General features: G+C 46.6%; 7 protein-coding genes across 7 annotated transcripts; 4 read left to right on the forward strand and 3 right to left on the reverse strand.

The window, feature by feature from the left end:
- The first annotated feature begins 2,082 nt into the window (after positions 1 to 2,082).
- On the forward strand, positions 2,083 to 2,335 carry F5891DRAFT_1034834 (uncharacterized protein). The gene is made up of 2 exons (XM_041361782.1): positions 2,083 to 2,207; positions 2,259 to 2,335. Exons 1-2 carry the CDS (start codon positions 2,088 to 2,090, stop codon positions 2,328 to 2,330), a joined length of 192 nt encoding a protein of 63 aa, XP_041225825.1. The 5' UTR covers positions 2,083 to 2,087; the 3' UTR covers positions 2,331 to 2,335.
- F5891DRAFT_1034835 (uncharacterized protein) lies at positions 2,336 to 3,213 on the reverse strand. Its single transcript, XM_041361783.1, has 2 exons — positions 3,141 to 3,213; positions 2,336 to 2,809 (listed from the first exon to the last, which is right to left on the reverse strand). Exons 1-2 carry the CDS (start codon positions 3,143 to 3,145, stop codon positions 2,530 to 2,532), a joined length of 285 nt encoding a protein of 94 aa, XP_041225826.1. The 5' UTR covers positions 3,146 to 3,213; the 3' UTR covers positions 2,336 to 2,529.
- On the reverse strand, positions 3,181 to 3,703 carry F5891DRAFT_1034839 (uncharacterized protein; the record flags this gene model as incomplete). Its single annotated transcript, XM_041361784.1, has 2 exons — positions 3,181 to 3,553; positions 3,613 to 3,703. Coding segments are annotated over 2 exons (238 nt in total), but the record flags the coding sequence as incomplete, so codon positions are not given.
- Positions 3,704 to 3,781: 78 nt separating this feature from the next.
- Positions 3,782 to 5,998, forward strand: F5891DRAFT_1188954 (FAD binding domain-containing protein; the record flags this gene model as incomplete). The annotated part of the gene is made up of 12 exons (XM_041367074.1): positions 3,782 to 3,811; positions 3,868 to 3,987; positions 4,050 to 4,208; positions 4,259 to 4,460; positions 4,513 to 4,619; positions 4,674 to 4,708; positions 4,755 to 4,931; positions 4,984 to 5,039; positions 5,092 to 5,101; positions 5,163 to 5,178; positions 5,229 to 5,255; positions 5,309 to 5,998. 12 exons carry the CDS (start codon positions 3,782 to 3,784, stop codon positions 5,996 to 5,998), a joined length of 1,629 nt encoding a protein of 542 aa, XP_041225828.1.
- A 2,143-nt stretch (positions 5,999 to 8,141) lies between these two features.
- F5891DRAFT_952696 (uncharacterized protein) lies at positions 8,142 to 8,840 on the forward strand (the record flags this gene model as incomplete). Its single annotated transcript, XM_041375126.1, has 2 exons — positions 8,142 to 8,439; positions 8,623 to 8,840. Coding segments are annotated over 2 exons (516 nt in total), but the record flags the coding sequence as incomplete, so codon positions are not given.
- Positions 8,841 to 11,275: 2,435 nt separating this feature from the next.
- On the forward strand, positions 11,276 to 14,097 carry F5891DRAFT_1034864 (dicarboxylic amino acid permease). The gene is made up of 13 exons (XM_041361785.1): positions 11,276 to 11,332; positions 11,385 to 11,439; positions 11,504 to 11,780; positions 11,841 to 12,165; positions 12,214 to 12,231; positions 12,281 to 12,702; positions 12,750 to 12,807; positions 12,870 to 13,118; positions 13,169 to 13,241; positions 13,294 to 13,418; positions 13,469 to 13,511; positions 13,562 to 13,779; positions 13,836 to 14,097. Exons 3-12 carry the CDS (start codon positions 11,640 to 11,642, stop codon positions 13,758 to 13,760), a joined length of 1,653 nt encoding a protein of 550 aa, XP_041225830.1. The 5' UTR covers positions 11,276 to 11,332; positions 11,385 to 11,439; positions 11,504 to 11,639; the 3' UTR covers positions 13,761 to 13,779; positions 13,836 to 14,097.
- A 341-nt stretch (positions 14,098 to 14,438) lies between these two features.
- Positions 14,439 to 15,965, reverse strand: F5891DRAFT_325698 (uncharacterized protein). The gene is made up of 6 exons (XM_041371355.1): positions 15,877 to 15,965; positions 15,605 to 15,824; positions 15,392 to 15,556; positions 15,194 to 15,343; positions 14,985 to 15,134; positions 14,439 to 14,914 (listed from the first exon to the last, which is right to left on the reverse strand). Exons 2-6 carry the CDS (start codon positions 15,680 to 15,682, stop codon positions 14,525 to 14,527), a joined length of 933 nt encoding a protein of 310 aa, XP_041225831.1. The 5' UTR covers positions 15,683 to 15,824; positions 15,877 to 15,965; the 3' UTR covers positions 14,439 to 14,524.
- Between the last annotated feature and the right edge of the window lie 405 nt (positions 15,966 to 16,370).

The raw sequence follows: 16,370 nt of genomic DNA on the forward strand, positions 1-16,370 counted from the left end.
AGCAACATATAGTGCCTATAGTTAAAACTTGGGATACCAGCCATTGAGAACATAGCCTCCAAACAGACATACCTTCTTGTCATCTAGTGCAGGAACTTCAACAACAGGAGGACTGGGGCGAGAGAAAGTACTAGGCACTATGTATTGCTGGAGTTTGACATGTTCATCAGCATTTGGTTGAATATGGTGGAAGCTTTGGGTAAGGTGAGTGAGGAGTGCACGTGGATGTGATCCCAAGGACAGTGCAAAAGCATTGTGGAGGTGATGTAGAGAGGGATCAGGATGGGTAGTGGAAGACTGAAAAAATGAAAATCAGAATAACTTGTGCAGGTAAATGGTGGTAACACACTGGATCAGGGACTTGCACATTATCAAAAAAGCCTGGTGGCACTTGATGTGGGGCTGGATGGGTGGATGTCAGGTAGCATTGGCCTGAAATATTAATGTTACAATCAACATCAAGATCAGAAAAAGGTAAATGTACACCTGATAATGCCTTGTGTGAGTGGGATTTAATATCCATGTTCATGATACTGAGGAGGGTGTTGGGCGTGGGAGTATCTCTGTCCTTGTATTTTGCTATGGACTGGGAAGCGGAATTTTTGTCGCTTGCGGGGCCTTGTAAATTCCAATGAGGATGGTGTGGGCCGGAATTGTGAATAGAGAGTCAATGCAGCAAAAGATTGGGGAAAGGCTGAAAGTCCATTCATGAGAATTGAACAGATGACCACCAAGTCAAGTTCAGGTCATTTGATGCAGGAATAGGTGCAAAGAGAGCAGGGATGAGATGTACACGTTTACGAGGATGATAAGATGAACTATCCTGCACCCAATAAGCGAAGAGGTACCATAGTCACAATCACTGGATGATATGAGACGAGGCATGCTGAGATGGGATATGTGGACGCACCATTGTAGTAGTCAGGAACATCAGATTTTGCAGCCAGTTTGAGGAATGCCTCCACATCGTAATTAGGTGGGGTGTTCCCCCCCTAGCGATTCAACATGTTAGTGAGATAACAATGCAATACATGCACCTACCAAAGACTCCCTGCCATCATTTTAGTAGCATAATAAGTAGGACTAGGTAGAAACTCAACACAAAGAGTGGAAAAGAGTGGAAAAAATGTGCATATAATCACCTTCAGGCAAATTTATGTAGCTGCACTCCATGCAAAGATATGTATGAGAAGGGACAGACCGAGTGAGCTATTCACTTGGATGGATGTTCATGTCAAGAACTACAAATGGGAGCTACAAGGGGGATGGTAGTAGTGGGAAGAGAAGAAATGGATGGAGAAGATCAGAGGCATGATTGCCAAGAGATGGTTCAAAAGTTCAGCTTGTTGGGGCCCATTTGCACTTTCATCAGCAAAACCCTAACCCTATGTACAGCGCTGCACAACCCTGCATAGTGTCACAGCGTCACAGTGAGGTCCCCCCATGCACAGCGCTGTACAGCACTGCACAGAGCTGCACACTACACAATTTCTCAATAAAACATAATTATTAGTATACCATCTTGTTATATATATGTTTATGACTACATTACATTTATTTTTACATAGAATCAGTACTTCTGTGATGCTACAGAGCCTTTGCAAAAAAAAATATGTGACCTGTGACACGCTGTGTGGCTGTGGTGCTGTACCCAAATCAGGGTTTTGCTGATGTTGCCAAAGTTCCAAAGGGTACCAAACAAAGGACTTGGAAGAAAACTGAATGTATGTAGATCGAGGAAGGATATGGCGCACTTTGATGTATTTAGCATGCTTCTCAATTGAACGGCCAGCACATCAAATTTTCATTTTCATTTTCTGTTGCACAAAGACTTTGATTACAGTATCTATACGACATGATGTATATATTGTAGTATCTAGGATGTGTCATATAGATACAATAAGTATCTATATAATGTCGTTATGATAGTATCACAAGGTGGGAGGTATCATTCTGAGTTAATTGCTGCATTCAAATGTCGTGTCGAGGACTCGAGGTGTTGATGACATCACACGGACTTGTTTGGTCATATGTTCAGCCACCCTACCGTCCATATCGGGTAATCTCTTAGTTGCGCAATTTTTGTGATGTTCGAGGCGCAGCCTGACACGTCTCTTTTCCCACTCAATCTTCTAACCACGCCTCTAATTCACTCACACTTCATCCCCAGGCTTCTTCCGTACATTGGCTACGTGACGATTGCCATGGTCAGCATGCATCTCTTGTTCATGCCCAATAACGCTGACCATGCTATATAGAATGATTTCCCACAACTTAAATACGCACTTCTCTGGGGCCTTGGGCTCTTGGCTGACATACAACGGGAGTAGAAATCCCTGAGGAGAGAGGGCCTTTACGCAGCGGATTCGTGTTACTTATTTCATGTATGGTGATCGCGCGCGCGCGAAATAGCAACAGTCACCTCGATTGGCGACGTTCAACATCATGATATCTGATTCCGCAAGGAGGTGACACTTTGAACACGCATCTCCCAGGTCAACGAATCTAACTCCAACATTGAAAGGTAAGTCACGACAGCACTTGAGAAATATTGGATGACGCGATGATATCACCAACGCAATTTGCAAGCCAAGTATCTAGGCAATGTGTCGCATGTATGAGTCTAGTCGAGATCTTCGAACCCTGGTCCTCAATGCAACTCAGACCACCAATATTCAGTGAGCGAAAAATTACTGTCATCAACGAGGCCGGTCCCTGTGCAGAGCAGATGCAACGTGTATCGCTCGAATGCTGACAAGTTCGAAGGGGAATACAGATGACAAGGGCGGAAGATGACAAGAAGCTGAGTGTGCGGTATACTTTGTTCGATGATTTTGATGAATAGATTCACTGAAAATATGAACAGGACATGCGTGTTTATATATATGTGGGAAATATATGTTATGAAAGCTCGAGCGGAGTGAAGGAAAAGGAAAGGAACCGGTGTGCGGTATACTTTGTTCGATGATTTTGATTGAATGGATTCATTGAAAATATGAACAGGACATGCGTGTTTATATATGTGTGGGAAATATATGTTATGAAAGCACGAGCGGCGTGAAGGAAAAGGAAAGGAACCAGTGTGCGGTATACTTTGTTCGATGACTTTGAATGAATGGATTCACTGAAAATATGAACAGGACATGCGTGTTTATATATATGTGGGAAATATATTTGAAAGCACGAGCGACGTGAAGGAAAAGGAAAGGAACCACGAGGCGAGCGATGGAAAATATCCTGATTATGATGAAAAAGAGATCCACTTTCTGCGATCTATAGCCGAACGGGGTTTACTCTTTGTGGCGGGGTAAGGAGGAGAGCTGTTAGGTTAAAAGCCGTCCAGTCAGCGTCATGAAGTATCTCGTGAGCGTTTTGACATATCATCTGATGAAATGTGTAACGTTTCTTACTCCGATGAAGAAGCTTGGACTAGGAATGGGAAAGGCACAATAGTCAGGGAAGTGTAAGTAGAACCGTAAATAAGAGATTCAGCTGACTTCAGTCTTACTAGGGAGATTGAATCATTGTCCAAGGGGTGATTGCTTATGTGAAAGTGAGTGCTGTATGTACAAGAGAGTCATCAAATAACTCACATCGTTGTTGATGGGTAAGTTGTTTCGTAAGGACACTAGTCATACACAACTCGGCGGCCACAGCTGAATGACAAGGCATTACCACAGTACCCAGCCCTGTTCCCATCATGATGTTATAAGGACCTGCTGAACCAAATACTTGGAATCCATCCTAACTAATCCTCCTGCCAGTGTCTCGAGGGTTATATATGAATTCTGTTCATTCTCCCGTACTAGTCGTAAGTGACCTACTTGTGATACATGTTTGCATCTCAGCTGAATTCCTTGCCATTAGGTTGGTGCTGGGCCAGTGGGTCTGGTAGCAGCGTTGACGCTCCTTCAAAACGGTATCCCGGTCCGCATCATCGATAAAGACCACCACCCCCGCATGGGACAGCGTGGTGCTGGAACATGGGTTTGTCGCACATCTACTTGTCACACCATCCCGTGGTCTCATTGAATACATGCTCTATGTAGTCACGCTCCCTCGAAGTCTACAATTTCCTGGATATTTCAGAAGTCAATAGTCTGGGAAAATCAGCCCTTCCCGGCCGTTCGTACAAGCCTGGGACATTGGAACCTTTGAAAGACTCATCGATGTTCCCGCATCTGGAACCTACTTCAACGATACCATTCGTGCGTAACACCATCGCTTAATCAAACCTTCATGCTGATTCAATTTTTAGCATGCCCCCAAATTGATGGGTCAACAACTCCTAGATGTGATTCTGCGACGCCATCTAGAGAAGTTTTCTTGTTCTGTTGAGATGGGCACCGAATTGCGCTCATTCGAACAATGCGATGAGGGCGTCACTGCTATTCTAGCAAAGAACGGCATATCAGAGACTTTTGATACGAAGTGGATCATCGGCGCTGACGGTGCTAAAAGTGAGGCGCAGTTTAATCCCTTGGATGAACGACACTGAATGTGTTTTTGCAGGCATAGTGCGCAAGCAACTTGGACTCACATTTTTGGGTGAGAGTAGAGACGATACCCGGCTTGTGACTGGGGATATCCGTTTGACGGGCGTTGGCCTCGATAGAGTGGTACGTCCGGTTTCTATAAATTCGATGAAATGCTATCCTAAACCAGTCTTGAAGCATTGGCACCTGTTTGGAAACTTTAATGAACGAGGGTATGTTCACTTGAGGCTTGGAGATGTGTATATTGACGACATGCAGCCTCTCACTGCGTGCAACAGATGAAATTGCCGAGGATGGCTGGCAATTTTACCTTTACGGCCGCGAACTAGACCCCACGAAGATAGCTGAGAGCGAAGAGCTTGTCTTTGAGACCATCGCATCGTTAATACCAACGAAGATTACATTCAACAAGGTGGTCTGGATGAGTGACTTCCGGTACGTTCTGTGTCCCTGTCTGTGTGGATACACGTTCATCAATTTGTTCCAGGGCTAATATCCGGATGGTGAATAAGTTCAGCAAGGGTCGAGTATTTGTTGCGGGTGGTATGTAGTTCTGTTTGAGATGTTGTAGCTGTACTCATACATGTCGCCGTAGATGCTGCTCAGTATGTCTATCTTTGAGTGCCCTCTTTGTAAATTGCTGCTAACATATCCAAGTGTCCACAGCCCAACGGGCGGTCAGGTATGATTGATCCGATTGTTGCTAATACTTGCTCATTTGTCTATGGACAGGGACTCAATTCAGGTGTACAAGATGCAGTAAGTGGGGTAGATGCAGCATGTGTGTTATGACTGACCGCGTCTTACACCAGTTCAATCTGGGATGGAAGCTTGCGCTTGTCCAGAAAGGGCTCGCCGACAAAGCTCTTCTCGAGACATACAGCGCAGAGCGTCTGCCTGTGATCTCCGAGATGCTCAAGATGACCACCTCGATTCTCGACAAGGCAACAGCGTCTGGGGACCTGTCAGCCGGACGAAATCCCATCCTTTACATGCTCGGCATCAACTGCCGATTCAGCACCATCGTACTCGATGAATTTGTTACTTCAGTTGAGGGGAAGCCCATCAACGCATATGGTGTGCTTGATGAGGGGCATCTGGACGCCGGAGATAGGGCGCCTGATGCGCCCAATATGTTGCGGGTGGGGGGCGCAGAGCTCAACACAACGACGCTTTTCGGTCTGTACAGACCTTGGTACCACACAATGCTTGTATTTGCGCCGAGTCTTGCTGATGCTACCCCGATCTTGGGTGCACTGGAGGCATACGACAAAAGTGTTGTACGATCGGCAGTCGTTCTGCCATCATCGGCATCAGTGACGTCTGTCGCGTCCCCTGACCTCGTCCTTGTTGATTGGGAGGGGTATGCTTATTCGGCTTACCTCGTGGAAGCCAGCCAGACAAAGGTGTTTGTGATACGGCCGGACGGAGTGATTGGGGCGATAGTTCATGGTACAGAAGGCGTGAAGAAGTATTTCTCAAAAATATTTTTGGATGCGTAGTGGTCAGAATATTCGTTCTTTATTTACTATTTTTACAAGCACGGCTCATTCCTGTATGCCTCCGAGTCATGCGATGTAGTGAGTGTATCATATTTGTAACTGTAAAAGCGATACGATCGACCGAGAACCACGCACCAATGTGCATGACACTTTCGCGCAGGTCACTATGACGCAAACAGTTCAACCATCACTTGATCCTAGGCCTGTTCATGCATAAGTTGATTGTCACTTGCAGCCGAGATTATGATGGCAAATGGGATCGACAAGTGCACTGAGGTGCAATGTAATCTTTTGCAATGTCATTGTTATAGGGACATCAGATGTGAAAATCCCGCAGAGCCGGCAACCCACAATAGTTCTGGACTGACCACTTCATTTCATACTCGTCTTATAGCTGTACTATGCCTGTCCTTGTTACATTCACGGACCATAAGTATAGATACATGGTTTTACATGTAGTATGCTCATATGTCGCCTATTGTCAAGTATGAAATTTGTTTTGCGCTGAAACATCCCCAAACGGTGTTGAACTTAAGTGTAACTAGTACTACATAGTGTCATATCCCTTGTGGAGAAATTGGTGGTGTACTGATGTGACCTGCGAGTCCTATCATAAGATATATCACATCCTGTCATCATGTGTTGTTTTGAATTTTTGAACCAAGGTCTGCATGTTGCTGATCTGATCCGAGTCTGACTATGTGTTATGATGTTATCCAGCAACAAGTGAAAATTATGCATTTCCCGTCGAGTGATAGTCTGCCATGCACTTAATGCGGACTTTGGCAATGCATTATTAGTGAACACTCCTCAGGCCTCAGTACTCAAGCTTCAAGGTCTGAACGACGCAACACAAATTTAGACATTGAAATTACTCCTCACGTCTCTTCAAGTCAGTCAATATGGAGCATTCTCAAAAGCACCTTCATTGCCCATTGGAACAGGAAAAACTGTCCATACTCTAGGAATAACAACCACATTGACCAAGTCAGCAACGAACTACGGACTGTGCTATCAGCCACAACACCAATGCGAAAGCAGAAATACGCCTCGTTATCCAGATGTGGTCACGGACAGGCTGCTAGCCCATCGGTGAGCAGTCTAGCAATCATTGCACCCTTGGTACTGGGTAAGCTATTGACATTGTAGGAGGTAAGAGGTAATCAATAAGGTTGAATCCTGGATGCAAAGCCAACTACCCATACTCACTCTCGTCACAATACAGCACAAGTAATCACAGCAATCATCGTAAGTCTTGCAGGGCTCGGATTGTTGACTACATGCAGTGACAGACATACATGCTGCCCAAGCACTGATAACGACGACCGGGAAGGAGAAATGCATGATTTATGTGAAGTGATACAGGTGCTTTGCAGATGGAACTCTGAACGTGGACACGGCCTGCTTTTATATCCTAAGAATAGAGTTTTGGTAAAAGTGAGTTGAAATTTCTATTGGTTTGGCAGATTGGTTGCGCCTGGATGACAGAACTACAGGGTGGATGATATGAAGAACCTAGCAGAGTCCCAAAATCAACAGACAAACAACACAGAATTCAAACACATCAGGTCACCGTTCCAGATATCCCGGGAGAATACTACAAACGATGTGTTTGTGCAATCAACGCTATTCCTTCCTGTAAAGTTACAAATTCCTCGCTTGATAGTTACTCATACCTTTTGCCACATAGTCCGAGTGCTTTGCTTTGATTCCTGACTTGTTTATAGTCGAGGGCGCCATATGCTGTGAGCGTGGTCTATAGATTGGTTTTCAAAGTCCGCTGAGTTTGATAAATCGCGTCTCTACACGTGCAGCACCACGATCTTTATTCACAGTCACATAGTTCCTATTTCTGTTTTCTCATACGACTCCTGTCAACCATTGCCCATTATTGATCTTGGCGTGCATCCGTTTGGTGATCATCGCGCTCTATCTACAGCTATCAGCGGCAATTAAAATTTCCCCTCAGCGCACATGCTAAAGGCCGCTGTTCTATATTTTTACGAGAGCCAGGACAGCGCCCTGCTTGACGTGAGTAATATCAGCCTCTGCGACGTCGGATTTTGTTGATGGAACACCTACTGTTTAGTTCATCGGTGACTGTCATTACTGGGAACACAGATGCGGGCCATGAACGATTCGCCACATACGTGACAAGCAACATGGTCTCTTTACCCCACAGCATTTTCAGTCAGTCCTGGATCGATGTTCGGTCGGCCATCCTGACCAGGCTGTGGCTCTCACCAAGCTCGCGTGGGCCCGCCTTGAAGGCTACTTCCAAACGGTAATCAAGACAGACTCTATCATTTCTCACGAAGCCCTTGCATTGCATCCGCCAGGCTACTCTGATCGTCCATTATTTATCTATCACCTCCTCAATGGAATCTGTGCAACTGTCCTGCAAGCTAGAGAACAACAGCATCACGGCAGGGGCAAGTGGCGTTGATTGTGTGATCCGTGAGTGCAACAGTTTTCTAACAACGCATCCGATGAAGGCATCCATCTTCAATGTGTCGTGCTCGAGCTCTGTTCTCTGGGCAACCAACGCCGTCCCAGAATCCTCTATGAGCTTGCAGATGTAGTAAAAAGACGCTTTGAATAACACGGTAGCATTGGTCACCTAGTAGACGAATGCATACAATGTCGTCATGCAGCCGTTTTTCTCTGCTCTGAGAGACATTCTGAACACGAAACCTACCTGAATAGCTTGGCCTTGTCACTCGATTACCGCTCGGATCACCGAGGCAACTCTCATGACCTCAATGAGGCCATTTCTTTGTATGAAGAAACCCTGTGCCTGTGCCGTGCTGGGCACAGATCTCGTGATCCCTTCAAGTGTTGAATAACCCAGGACTCATCCTCGACCGTTTCAACCAACGCGGTGATATTTACGACCTCATGAGAGCCATCAGCCTTTATTGGTAGGCACTGACACTGTCCACCTGGGAATCGATATCATAATCACACGCTCAATAACCTCGTTGTCACGCTTCAACACAGATACGACAAATTGGATACCAGCGAGGATCTCAACAGAGTCATCTACCTGTGCCGAGAATCACTTCAGTTAGAGCACCATAGCCTCCTCAATCGCCGTTTAACTCTTTGCAGTTTAAGCTCGGCGCTCTGTTCTCGTTTCACGTAAACTCAGAGGAATGGAGAGGTCGAGGAGGCCACTCAAGTATTCTTTTCAGCTACTCTTGGTTGCGGGAAGCATATCTGTCTCGCTACAGAGTGCAACGCAAGTCTGCTATTTGTCACTCGCTGTCGAGAACTTCAGATTGGCGTCAAGACACCCTATTCAAGGTTTTCGGTATCGACTTCAAACAGCTCTGTGCTCACAACCGAGAATTATCAGCCCCGGAAGCATACCAAATATGCTTGGAGCTTTTCACATGACGTGCTCCAGTCCACAAGTTCAATTCTAGCTCGCAAGATCTCAGAGCTTAGGAGGAGCCTTTCTGATGTTCGGGGTTCCACCGGCAGCGCTGCCCGAGCTGCTGCTGATCGAGCAGCAAATCATTCAGTACAGGAGACTTTAGGAGTAATGCGGAGCGGTGGTAATTTTCTAGGTCTCTGGCGGTTCCTGCTTCTGCCGTCATATACAGAGTTGCAAGCGGCAGTACGTCATGGCCCAGTCATCGTCCGCATTGCGAGTCAATACTCGTGCAGTGCCATCATTGTCCTGACGTCAGGAGAGTCTCGTCACGTTCGCTTCCTGCGCATCACTCTCACACATCTGAAGAGGTTCAAGAATGACTTTGTCAGAAAGATTCGACTTACTTGGAATTCTTCACAAGGCTTTGGGGACGTCGTTGTCATCTATCTCACCTATGCCAGGGGCTCATGCTAGCGAGATGGTGACGCGTATCAGCCACACCAACGCGCTTATGCACGACGGCAAAGGCCACGGTTTACGAGAGGTAATAGATATGTCTAGATTGTCCAGTGTTTAGCTACGGCTTTTAATTGAACAGAGAACGTACTACACCCAAGCTTCATTAACGATCACCCTCGCTCAGGGCGTCATAGGCGTAAAACAAGAGTAAGCACGCCTTGGCTAAGTGCCTTAAGGCGTGATGCGAGATATACAATAAGTAGACTTTGTATACCGAACAAGCAGTCGGCGAGTCGTGCAGTGACAGTTACTGCGCATATATACAAACAACATATACCAGTAAAACCCAGAAATGTGAGACGAGGTTTCCGTTGGATTCTGCTTGACGCTTAGTAGTGCCCTCTATGGTCCGTCCTCCTTCGGAATGAGACGACGGACTTCGCTGGACGCTTGGTCCTGTTGTTGCTAGTGCCCTCCAACTCCAAGGCCCATGCCGTGTCAATCCCTGAATGTCTGGTGTCACTGACAATGCCCTGGTTGTTGTTGCCGGCAGTGTCCTGTGCATCTCCAGCGGGTAAGGTCTGGGATCTCTTGCTGTCAAGACGTTGGTATCAATTGCAGGTAAGACGCCGCACGAGCAGGATAACTGACGATGGGCACAACTTCTGGATGATGGAGTCATCATCACGTTTGGTAGTGACAGAATCTAGGACTTGACCCGAGGATCTCTCACTATCAAGTCGTTAGTATTGATCGCACTCGACATGTTGCATTGGTATAATAACTGACTATCGTTTGATATTGGCGACGTCGTCACATTTGGTAGTGACAGAGTCTAGGACTCGACCCAGGAATCTCTCGCTGTCAAGGCATAGTAGGTGTTGATCGCACTCAACACGCTGTACTGGCAGAATTGTTGACAATGGGAAAAATGCGGTATTTTCGTGGATGGTGGAGCTGTCGTCACGTTTAGAAGTGACCTGTGAATGACTAGCCTAGAACGCATTCGCTAGGTGTGCTCGGTGTCTGTTTGAGAGAGACACGAGGGTTTGGAGCACAGCAGCAAGACCAGGGACACTCCGAACTCGACACAACAACAGCGGGAGCGATAAGGGCAGCCAAGTCATTAAATTTTCACAGCAAGAGGTGAGAGAAGACGCAGAAACTCGATGCTCGGATCCCCAGTATGAGTAATATATCGAGCACCGATCACATATAGAACTTCTACTGCGCCTTCGATCGTCCACTATGCCATGATGCATCGTCGCCGTCGAACATCCAGATCATTCAGGTAGGGTAGTGGGACATGAATGCTGAGTATAGGTGCACAGCTGGAGTCGGGCTTCCGCCGCTGACAGTTTGGTGTGGGTCGTGTGGGCGGTGGCGCCTAATGATCATTACTATGATTGCCTTTTTTAGAACCACCAGTCCCCATCATGGTTTTGCCAAATGACATATCACTACGAGCGCTCTCTTGTTTCAGACGATGATGTGAGGTATGACATGACGACTGACTTCGAGGAAATATCGAGACTGGGGGCTTCTTAGACGTTCAAAGAAGAGCAGTCACAACCCCTGGTCTCTCTGCACGGGTCAGACCACGGTATGTAGAAAATTTTAATCCGCCAGCGGTGACCGTAATATTATTCATGCAACGCTTTTTATAGTCATTCTCTGTGAATACCTTGGCGCATTCAATTGCATGCGGGTCCACTGATAGCGACTACATGCTGCTCGAGTGTTGGTTAAAAGTGCGCGACCTCAGGCTTATCTTTATTCGAATCCTTTTCCCTCAACCACAGTATGGACGCGCACAGTCATGATACCGAGAAGAAGATCGATAGCTTCGAGGCTAGTAAGGATTTTGACCCCGCTTTAGAGGACCCTGCCGAGGAGTTGAGCTTGCATCGTGGTTTGAAAGCGAGACAGATATCTATGATAACGGTATTGCGAATTCTCATAATGCATCTTGCGAACCAAACTGAAACTCTTTTACTCTCCTAGCTGGGAGGCTCACTGGGCACAGGCCTCATCATCGGTTCAGGTACTGCTCTCGTCAGAGGAGGTCCACTAGGTCTCTGGTTTGGGTACTCCTTCATGGGTTTAGTCTGTTACTTCGTCATGATCTCTCTAGGCGAAATGGGTGCATATCTCCCTCATAAGAAAGGTTTTGCAGGATATGCGACTCGATATGTTGATCCTGCCTTCGGCTTCGCTCTTGGATGGAATTATGTGTTCAAGTATTTCATTCAAACTACGAACAATGTTAATGCGGCGGGCGCTGTGGTGCAGTATTGGACCTTAAGTGTACCTATTGAAGTTTGGATGGGTGTGTGCATCTTTTTACAATCCAATAATGCACTGATCCTTGTTCCAGTGATTTACATTGCGCTGAGTGTGTATGACATCTGTTTGACTAGCCCAGCTAACACGTCTCATATTAGTCTTCCTCATCAACTTATTGGGCATTCGCATCTTTGGCGAAGTCGAATTCTGGTTCTGCAGCATCAAAGTCGTCGCTTTGGTTGGTCTTATTTTGATGGGACTCATTATTGACCTCGGCGGCAATCCCCAACACGATCGTATTGGCTTCAGATACTGGAGAGCACCCTACGGACCCCTCCGTGAATATCTTCTTGCTGAAGTACACGACACTCGTGTCGCTCAGTTTCTTGGATTCTGGAGCAACCTTACTACAGCTTTGTTTTCGTACATCGGCACAGAGCTGATTGGCGTGACCGTAGGCGAAACTGAAAATCCAAGGAGAAATGTGCCAAGAGCTATTCGTAGGGTGTTCTTTCGTATTTTGGTGTTTTATGTGGGGGGTACGTTCGTCATTGGCTTGACGGTACCGAGTAATAGCAGTGTACGTGGTATTGTGCACATAAGGGGCAGTTCCTGACTTTATTGTAGGCACTTTTTGTGGCTAGTACATCTCCAGCTGGTGCTGCTGCATCGCCATTTGTCGTAGGTACGTGCCTTGTCCCTACCCATGGACTATGCAACTCTGGGACCTAACGTCTCATTGATTAGTGACAACCATTGCTGGCATAAAAGTCTTGAACCATATCATCAATGCCGTGGTGTTAATCTTTGTACTTAGTGCATCAAACTCAGACCTCTATATCGGCTCCAGAACGCTCTATGGTCTCGCTGTGGAACGCAAGGCACCTCGTATATTCGCCAAGGTTAACCGCGCTGGGGTTCCTTGGCCCTCGCTCATTCTGAACACTTTAGTCTGCTTCTTGACATTCCTTAATGCGACTTCGTCGAGTTCTGTCGGTAATGAACGACGTTTGTTTATCGCATGTAAAATGCTTATTATTCGGTAGCGTTCGGCTGGTTCGCAAGCCTTATTGCGAGCTTTGGCGCTATTACGTGGATGTGTATATCTTATACCCACATGTATGTTGTTTATACTGAGCAAGTTGTCATTTTCTGATGGAATTGCTTTCAGCGCCTTCATGCGTGCGTTGAAAGCTCAAGGAATAGATCGAAACACTCTTCCTTACAAGGCACCCTTCCAGCCATATGCTTCATGGTTTGCCTTGATTTTCACAGGCATCGTGCTTTTTTTTAATGGTAGCATTTATCTGATCATGTTTGCAATCTGCGCTAATCACATCAAACAGGTTTCAGCGCTTTTCTTCCCTTTGTATCGTCATCATTCATCACGTCAGTGGCGAAGGTGATCGTAATCTTCCGGAATACTAATTACAATCCAGATCTTACATCCCTATCCCTATTTTTTTCTCGCTATGGGGCGGATACAAGATTTACTACCGCACTTTGACAATCCCCGCAAGCGAAGCCGATCTTATTACCGGAAAACGTGAAATTGATGAAGAAGAAGCACGTTTTCTTGCTCGGGAAAAGCTGAAAGGTCCACGTTCTGGAATACAAAGAATCTGGGATGCGCTTTGAATAGTCTACCACTGAAACAGTAAGTCTTCCCAGCTTTCGAAAAAGGCATCCATGTAACAAAGTTTTCGCCTCAAGTTATTTACACCTCAAGGCCCCAAATTAATTCACATTTGGTTATCACGAGCCACGTATTTGCTCTGGTTTTAATTGTGTGCGAGATAAGATAACCTACTTTTGTACGTTAAGGTTCGCGCGGCGTTTCATGTCGTGCAGGGGCCCCTTTCAATCTATGTCGCGAAGGGCGGTTCGCGCGCGGGAAAAAGTCATTGGCTCAATCCCGGTGCTCTGCTGATTTCCGGCCTGGGACACGGGACAGGGAAATAATGGAATGTGTCCGTAGCTTCTTTCTTCCAATCCTGCGTCGTGATGGTCCACCCGCATCAATATTTACTACTAATTTGGGTATTTGGGCGCCCAAACGGTGTTACCCTGGCCGCTCTTGGGCTGGTGGCGCCGGATACCGCTGCCAATCGGTGAACTTTGTGAAGGGGTCATTCTGATTGCCCTTGATATGCCTTCCTTGGCCTTTGATGCTGGAGCACGGGAACGCGAAAACAGCTAAGTGTATACATGGCATGGAACAGGAGTAAAGAACAGACACGTTGAATTTATCATAAAGTTCCTAGCAGGCGACATGCCTGAATGAGAGTATAACCAAAACTATTCTCTTTGAGACCTGATTTATCGTAGCTCTCAGGGTCATGGGACGCCTCGGAACCTGGTTTTTTTTTTCATTGATCCAGGAGAAGCCGTCGCGGCCCATGTTAGTCTTGTTCGTGTTTTCGCCACCCAATCGACTCCTGGCCATATAGAGTAGTAGAGAGCGGATCGAAGGCGTCCACGTAGAGATGCTCGTCGACTTCTTTTCTGATAACATCTTCAATCTTCTGCATAAAATTTTTGTTTCGTCCAAGGTGAATGTAAACCACAGACGACATGATACTACGATCCCCAGCAGACAAAGTCATTCCGAGACCTCTCTCGCGGTTCCGGAAGTCGAAAGGATACTTAGAATATTGACATACAGGCGGATCGTCGCACTCTTCCAATATTTCTGGAAACCAGGTCGTAAGCCCAAGCATGGAAATCTGATCGAGCAGCTCTTGACACAGCGCGACGGCGCCAATGCCACCCAATTGCTTCAATTCATCCCACTGAAGGATATCGGCTGGAAGTCAGCAATTTCCGAACCGGCGGGAGCGAATTGCGAATTAGATTTCTTACATCCCGAATGTCAGTTACTAGCAAAGAAGTGTTCAGAGAGTTTTGGTGGATGTAATCGATGCATGATTGTATCGTCTTAATGCCAGGATGGTCGGGAGCAATTGGGTGTTCGACTTCCACTTCGTCTTTCTTCTCGAACCATGTCATGATCTAATAGCAGAAGTAGCTTTTAACGGTGGTTTAATTGCATGCAATGATGAAGTACTCACTGGAGCGATATTCATACTCAGCATAGTTGCTCCGGCTTCGATGCAGGCGCGAGCATGTGCAAGGGAAGTCACCACTGAGAGATGTATACTTATTGAGTATCTGTTGGTGAGTTCACGCGCAGCACGGATACCGTCATCTGTCGCTGGAAGCTGAGGATAGTCAAAGGAAGGCTGTATGCACTACTAGAAGCGCATTACCGTGATGATAACTCTCCATCGTCGGACATCAGCTCGGTCAAAAAGTTCGACGAGGGCACGGGCTTCGTACACCATGGCAGCCTTGCTGTCGTGAAGTCGCGAATCGATGAATATCACCACCGGGCCTTTGACTACATCTAACATGGCCAAGCCAAGTTCAAAAAGCTGTAAGACTATCAGTGAGCCTTCACGTAGGGTAGAAGTCTAACACACGAATTGCCGAAGGACAAGCCTCATATAGAACGTTTTCGAGGATTTTCTGTTATATGATCGCTGACGCTCCATAAACATAAGGAACCAAAGACTAACGGATATCTTTCGAGTACTTTCTTGGTAGCGACCCAGACATGGTAACGAATGCCAGTCGTATCTGCCAGGTCACTGACATTCTTCGGGGTGAGCAAGCAACCCCAAACGCCACGAAAATACAATGCTGCTCACAACTTCAGTCAATCACATCCAATGACACAGCCAGGGGAACATACCCATAATGTCAGCCGTATCCCCATAGATTGGGACATCCCTGTATGGAAACGAGGGCACCACCCCCATTTCGTCTGCCTCGTTGGAAGAGGGCTCAGGTAGGACCTCATACCGAGTGCTCATCCATAAATCCAACTTAATCTTGTCCTCCCTTGAGATAGGGTAAGTACCCTGGCATTCGGTCCGTCGGGGTTTTTGCGGATAGTGTTCATCGGTAGTGGCGCTAGGGACGGCCATTCTGTGAGATAGATACCCGTTCCCTGCATCGCATCCCCAGCCAGCTTTTTAAAGCGACAGAATGTCCACAAAACGACCACTGTGGCTCATTGTCGCATGGGCAGGCTCGATGTTTTGCCCGCCTTCAAAAGCGGCATAAGCCTGTACGCAGCAATCTTTTTTTTGTCAAAGGGAGATAAAGAAAGGCACCATTCCGTTTCATTTCTAGACACATTCTGACAGATCTGAACGGCTTTTGACACGACTGTTGACTCGGTGC

The sequence above is a fragment of the Suillus fuscotomentosus genome (assembly GCF_016647785.1).
Source record: "Suillus fuscotomentosus strain FC203 chromosome Unknown F5891scaffold_28, whole genome shotgun sequence".
Lineage (NCBI taxonomy): Eukaryota > Fungi > Basidiomycota > Agaricomycetes > Boletales > Suillaceae > Suillus > Suillus fuscotomentosus.

What these genes read in the sequence shown, in the direction of transcription:
- F5891DRAFT_1034834 (XM_041361782.1), top strand. Translation starts at nt 2,088, where the DNA reads ATGTTCGAGGCGCAGCCTGACACGTCTCTTTTCCCACTCAATCTTCTA. An exon ending in GCTACGTGACGATTGCCATG is followed by an intron (nt 2,208 to 2,258) that starts GTCAGCATGCAT and finishes CATGCTATATAG; the next exon opens with AATGATTTCCCACAACTTAA.
- F5891DRAFT_325698 (XM_041371355.1), bottom strand. Translation starts at nt 15,682, where the DNA reads ATGTTTATGGAGCGTCAGCGATCATATAACAGAAAATCCTCGAAAACG. An exon ending in GGCTTGTCCTTCGGCAATTC is followed by an intron (nt 15,557 to 15,604) that starts GTGTGTTAGACT and finishes ATAGTCTTACAG; the next exon opens with CTTTTTGAACTTGGCTTGGC. An exon ending in TGAGTATGAATATCGCTCCA is followed by an intron (nt 15,135 to 15,193) that starts GTGAGTACTTCA and finishes TTCTGCTATTAG; the next exon opens with ATCATGACATGGTTCGAGAA.
- F5891DRAFT_1034864 (XM_041361785.1), top strand. Translation starts at nt 11,640, where the DNA reads ATGGACGCGCACAGTCATGATACCGAGAAGAAGATCGATAGCTTCGAG. An exon ending in TGCATCGCCATTTGTCGTAG is followed by an intron (nt 12,808 to 12,869) that starts GTACGTGCCTTG and finishes CTCATTGATTAG; the next exon opens with TGACAACCATTGCTGGCATA. An exon ending in GTATCGTCATCATTCATCAC is followed by an intron (nt 13,512 to 13,561) that starts GTCAGTGGCGAA and finishes ATTACAATCCAG; the next exon opens with ATCTTACATCCCTATCCCTA.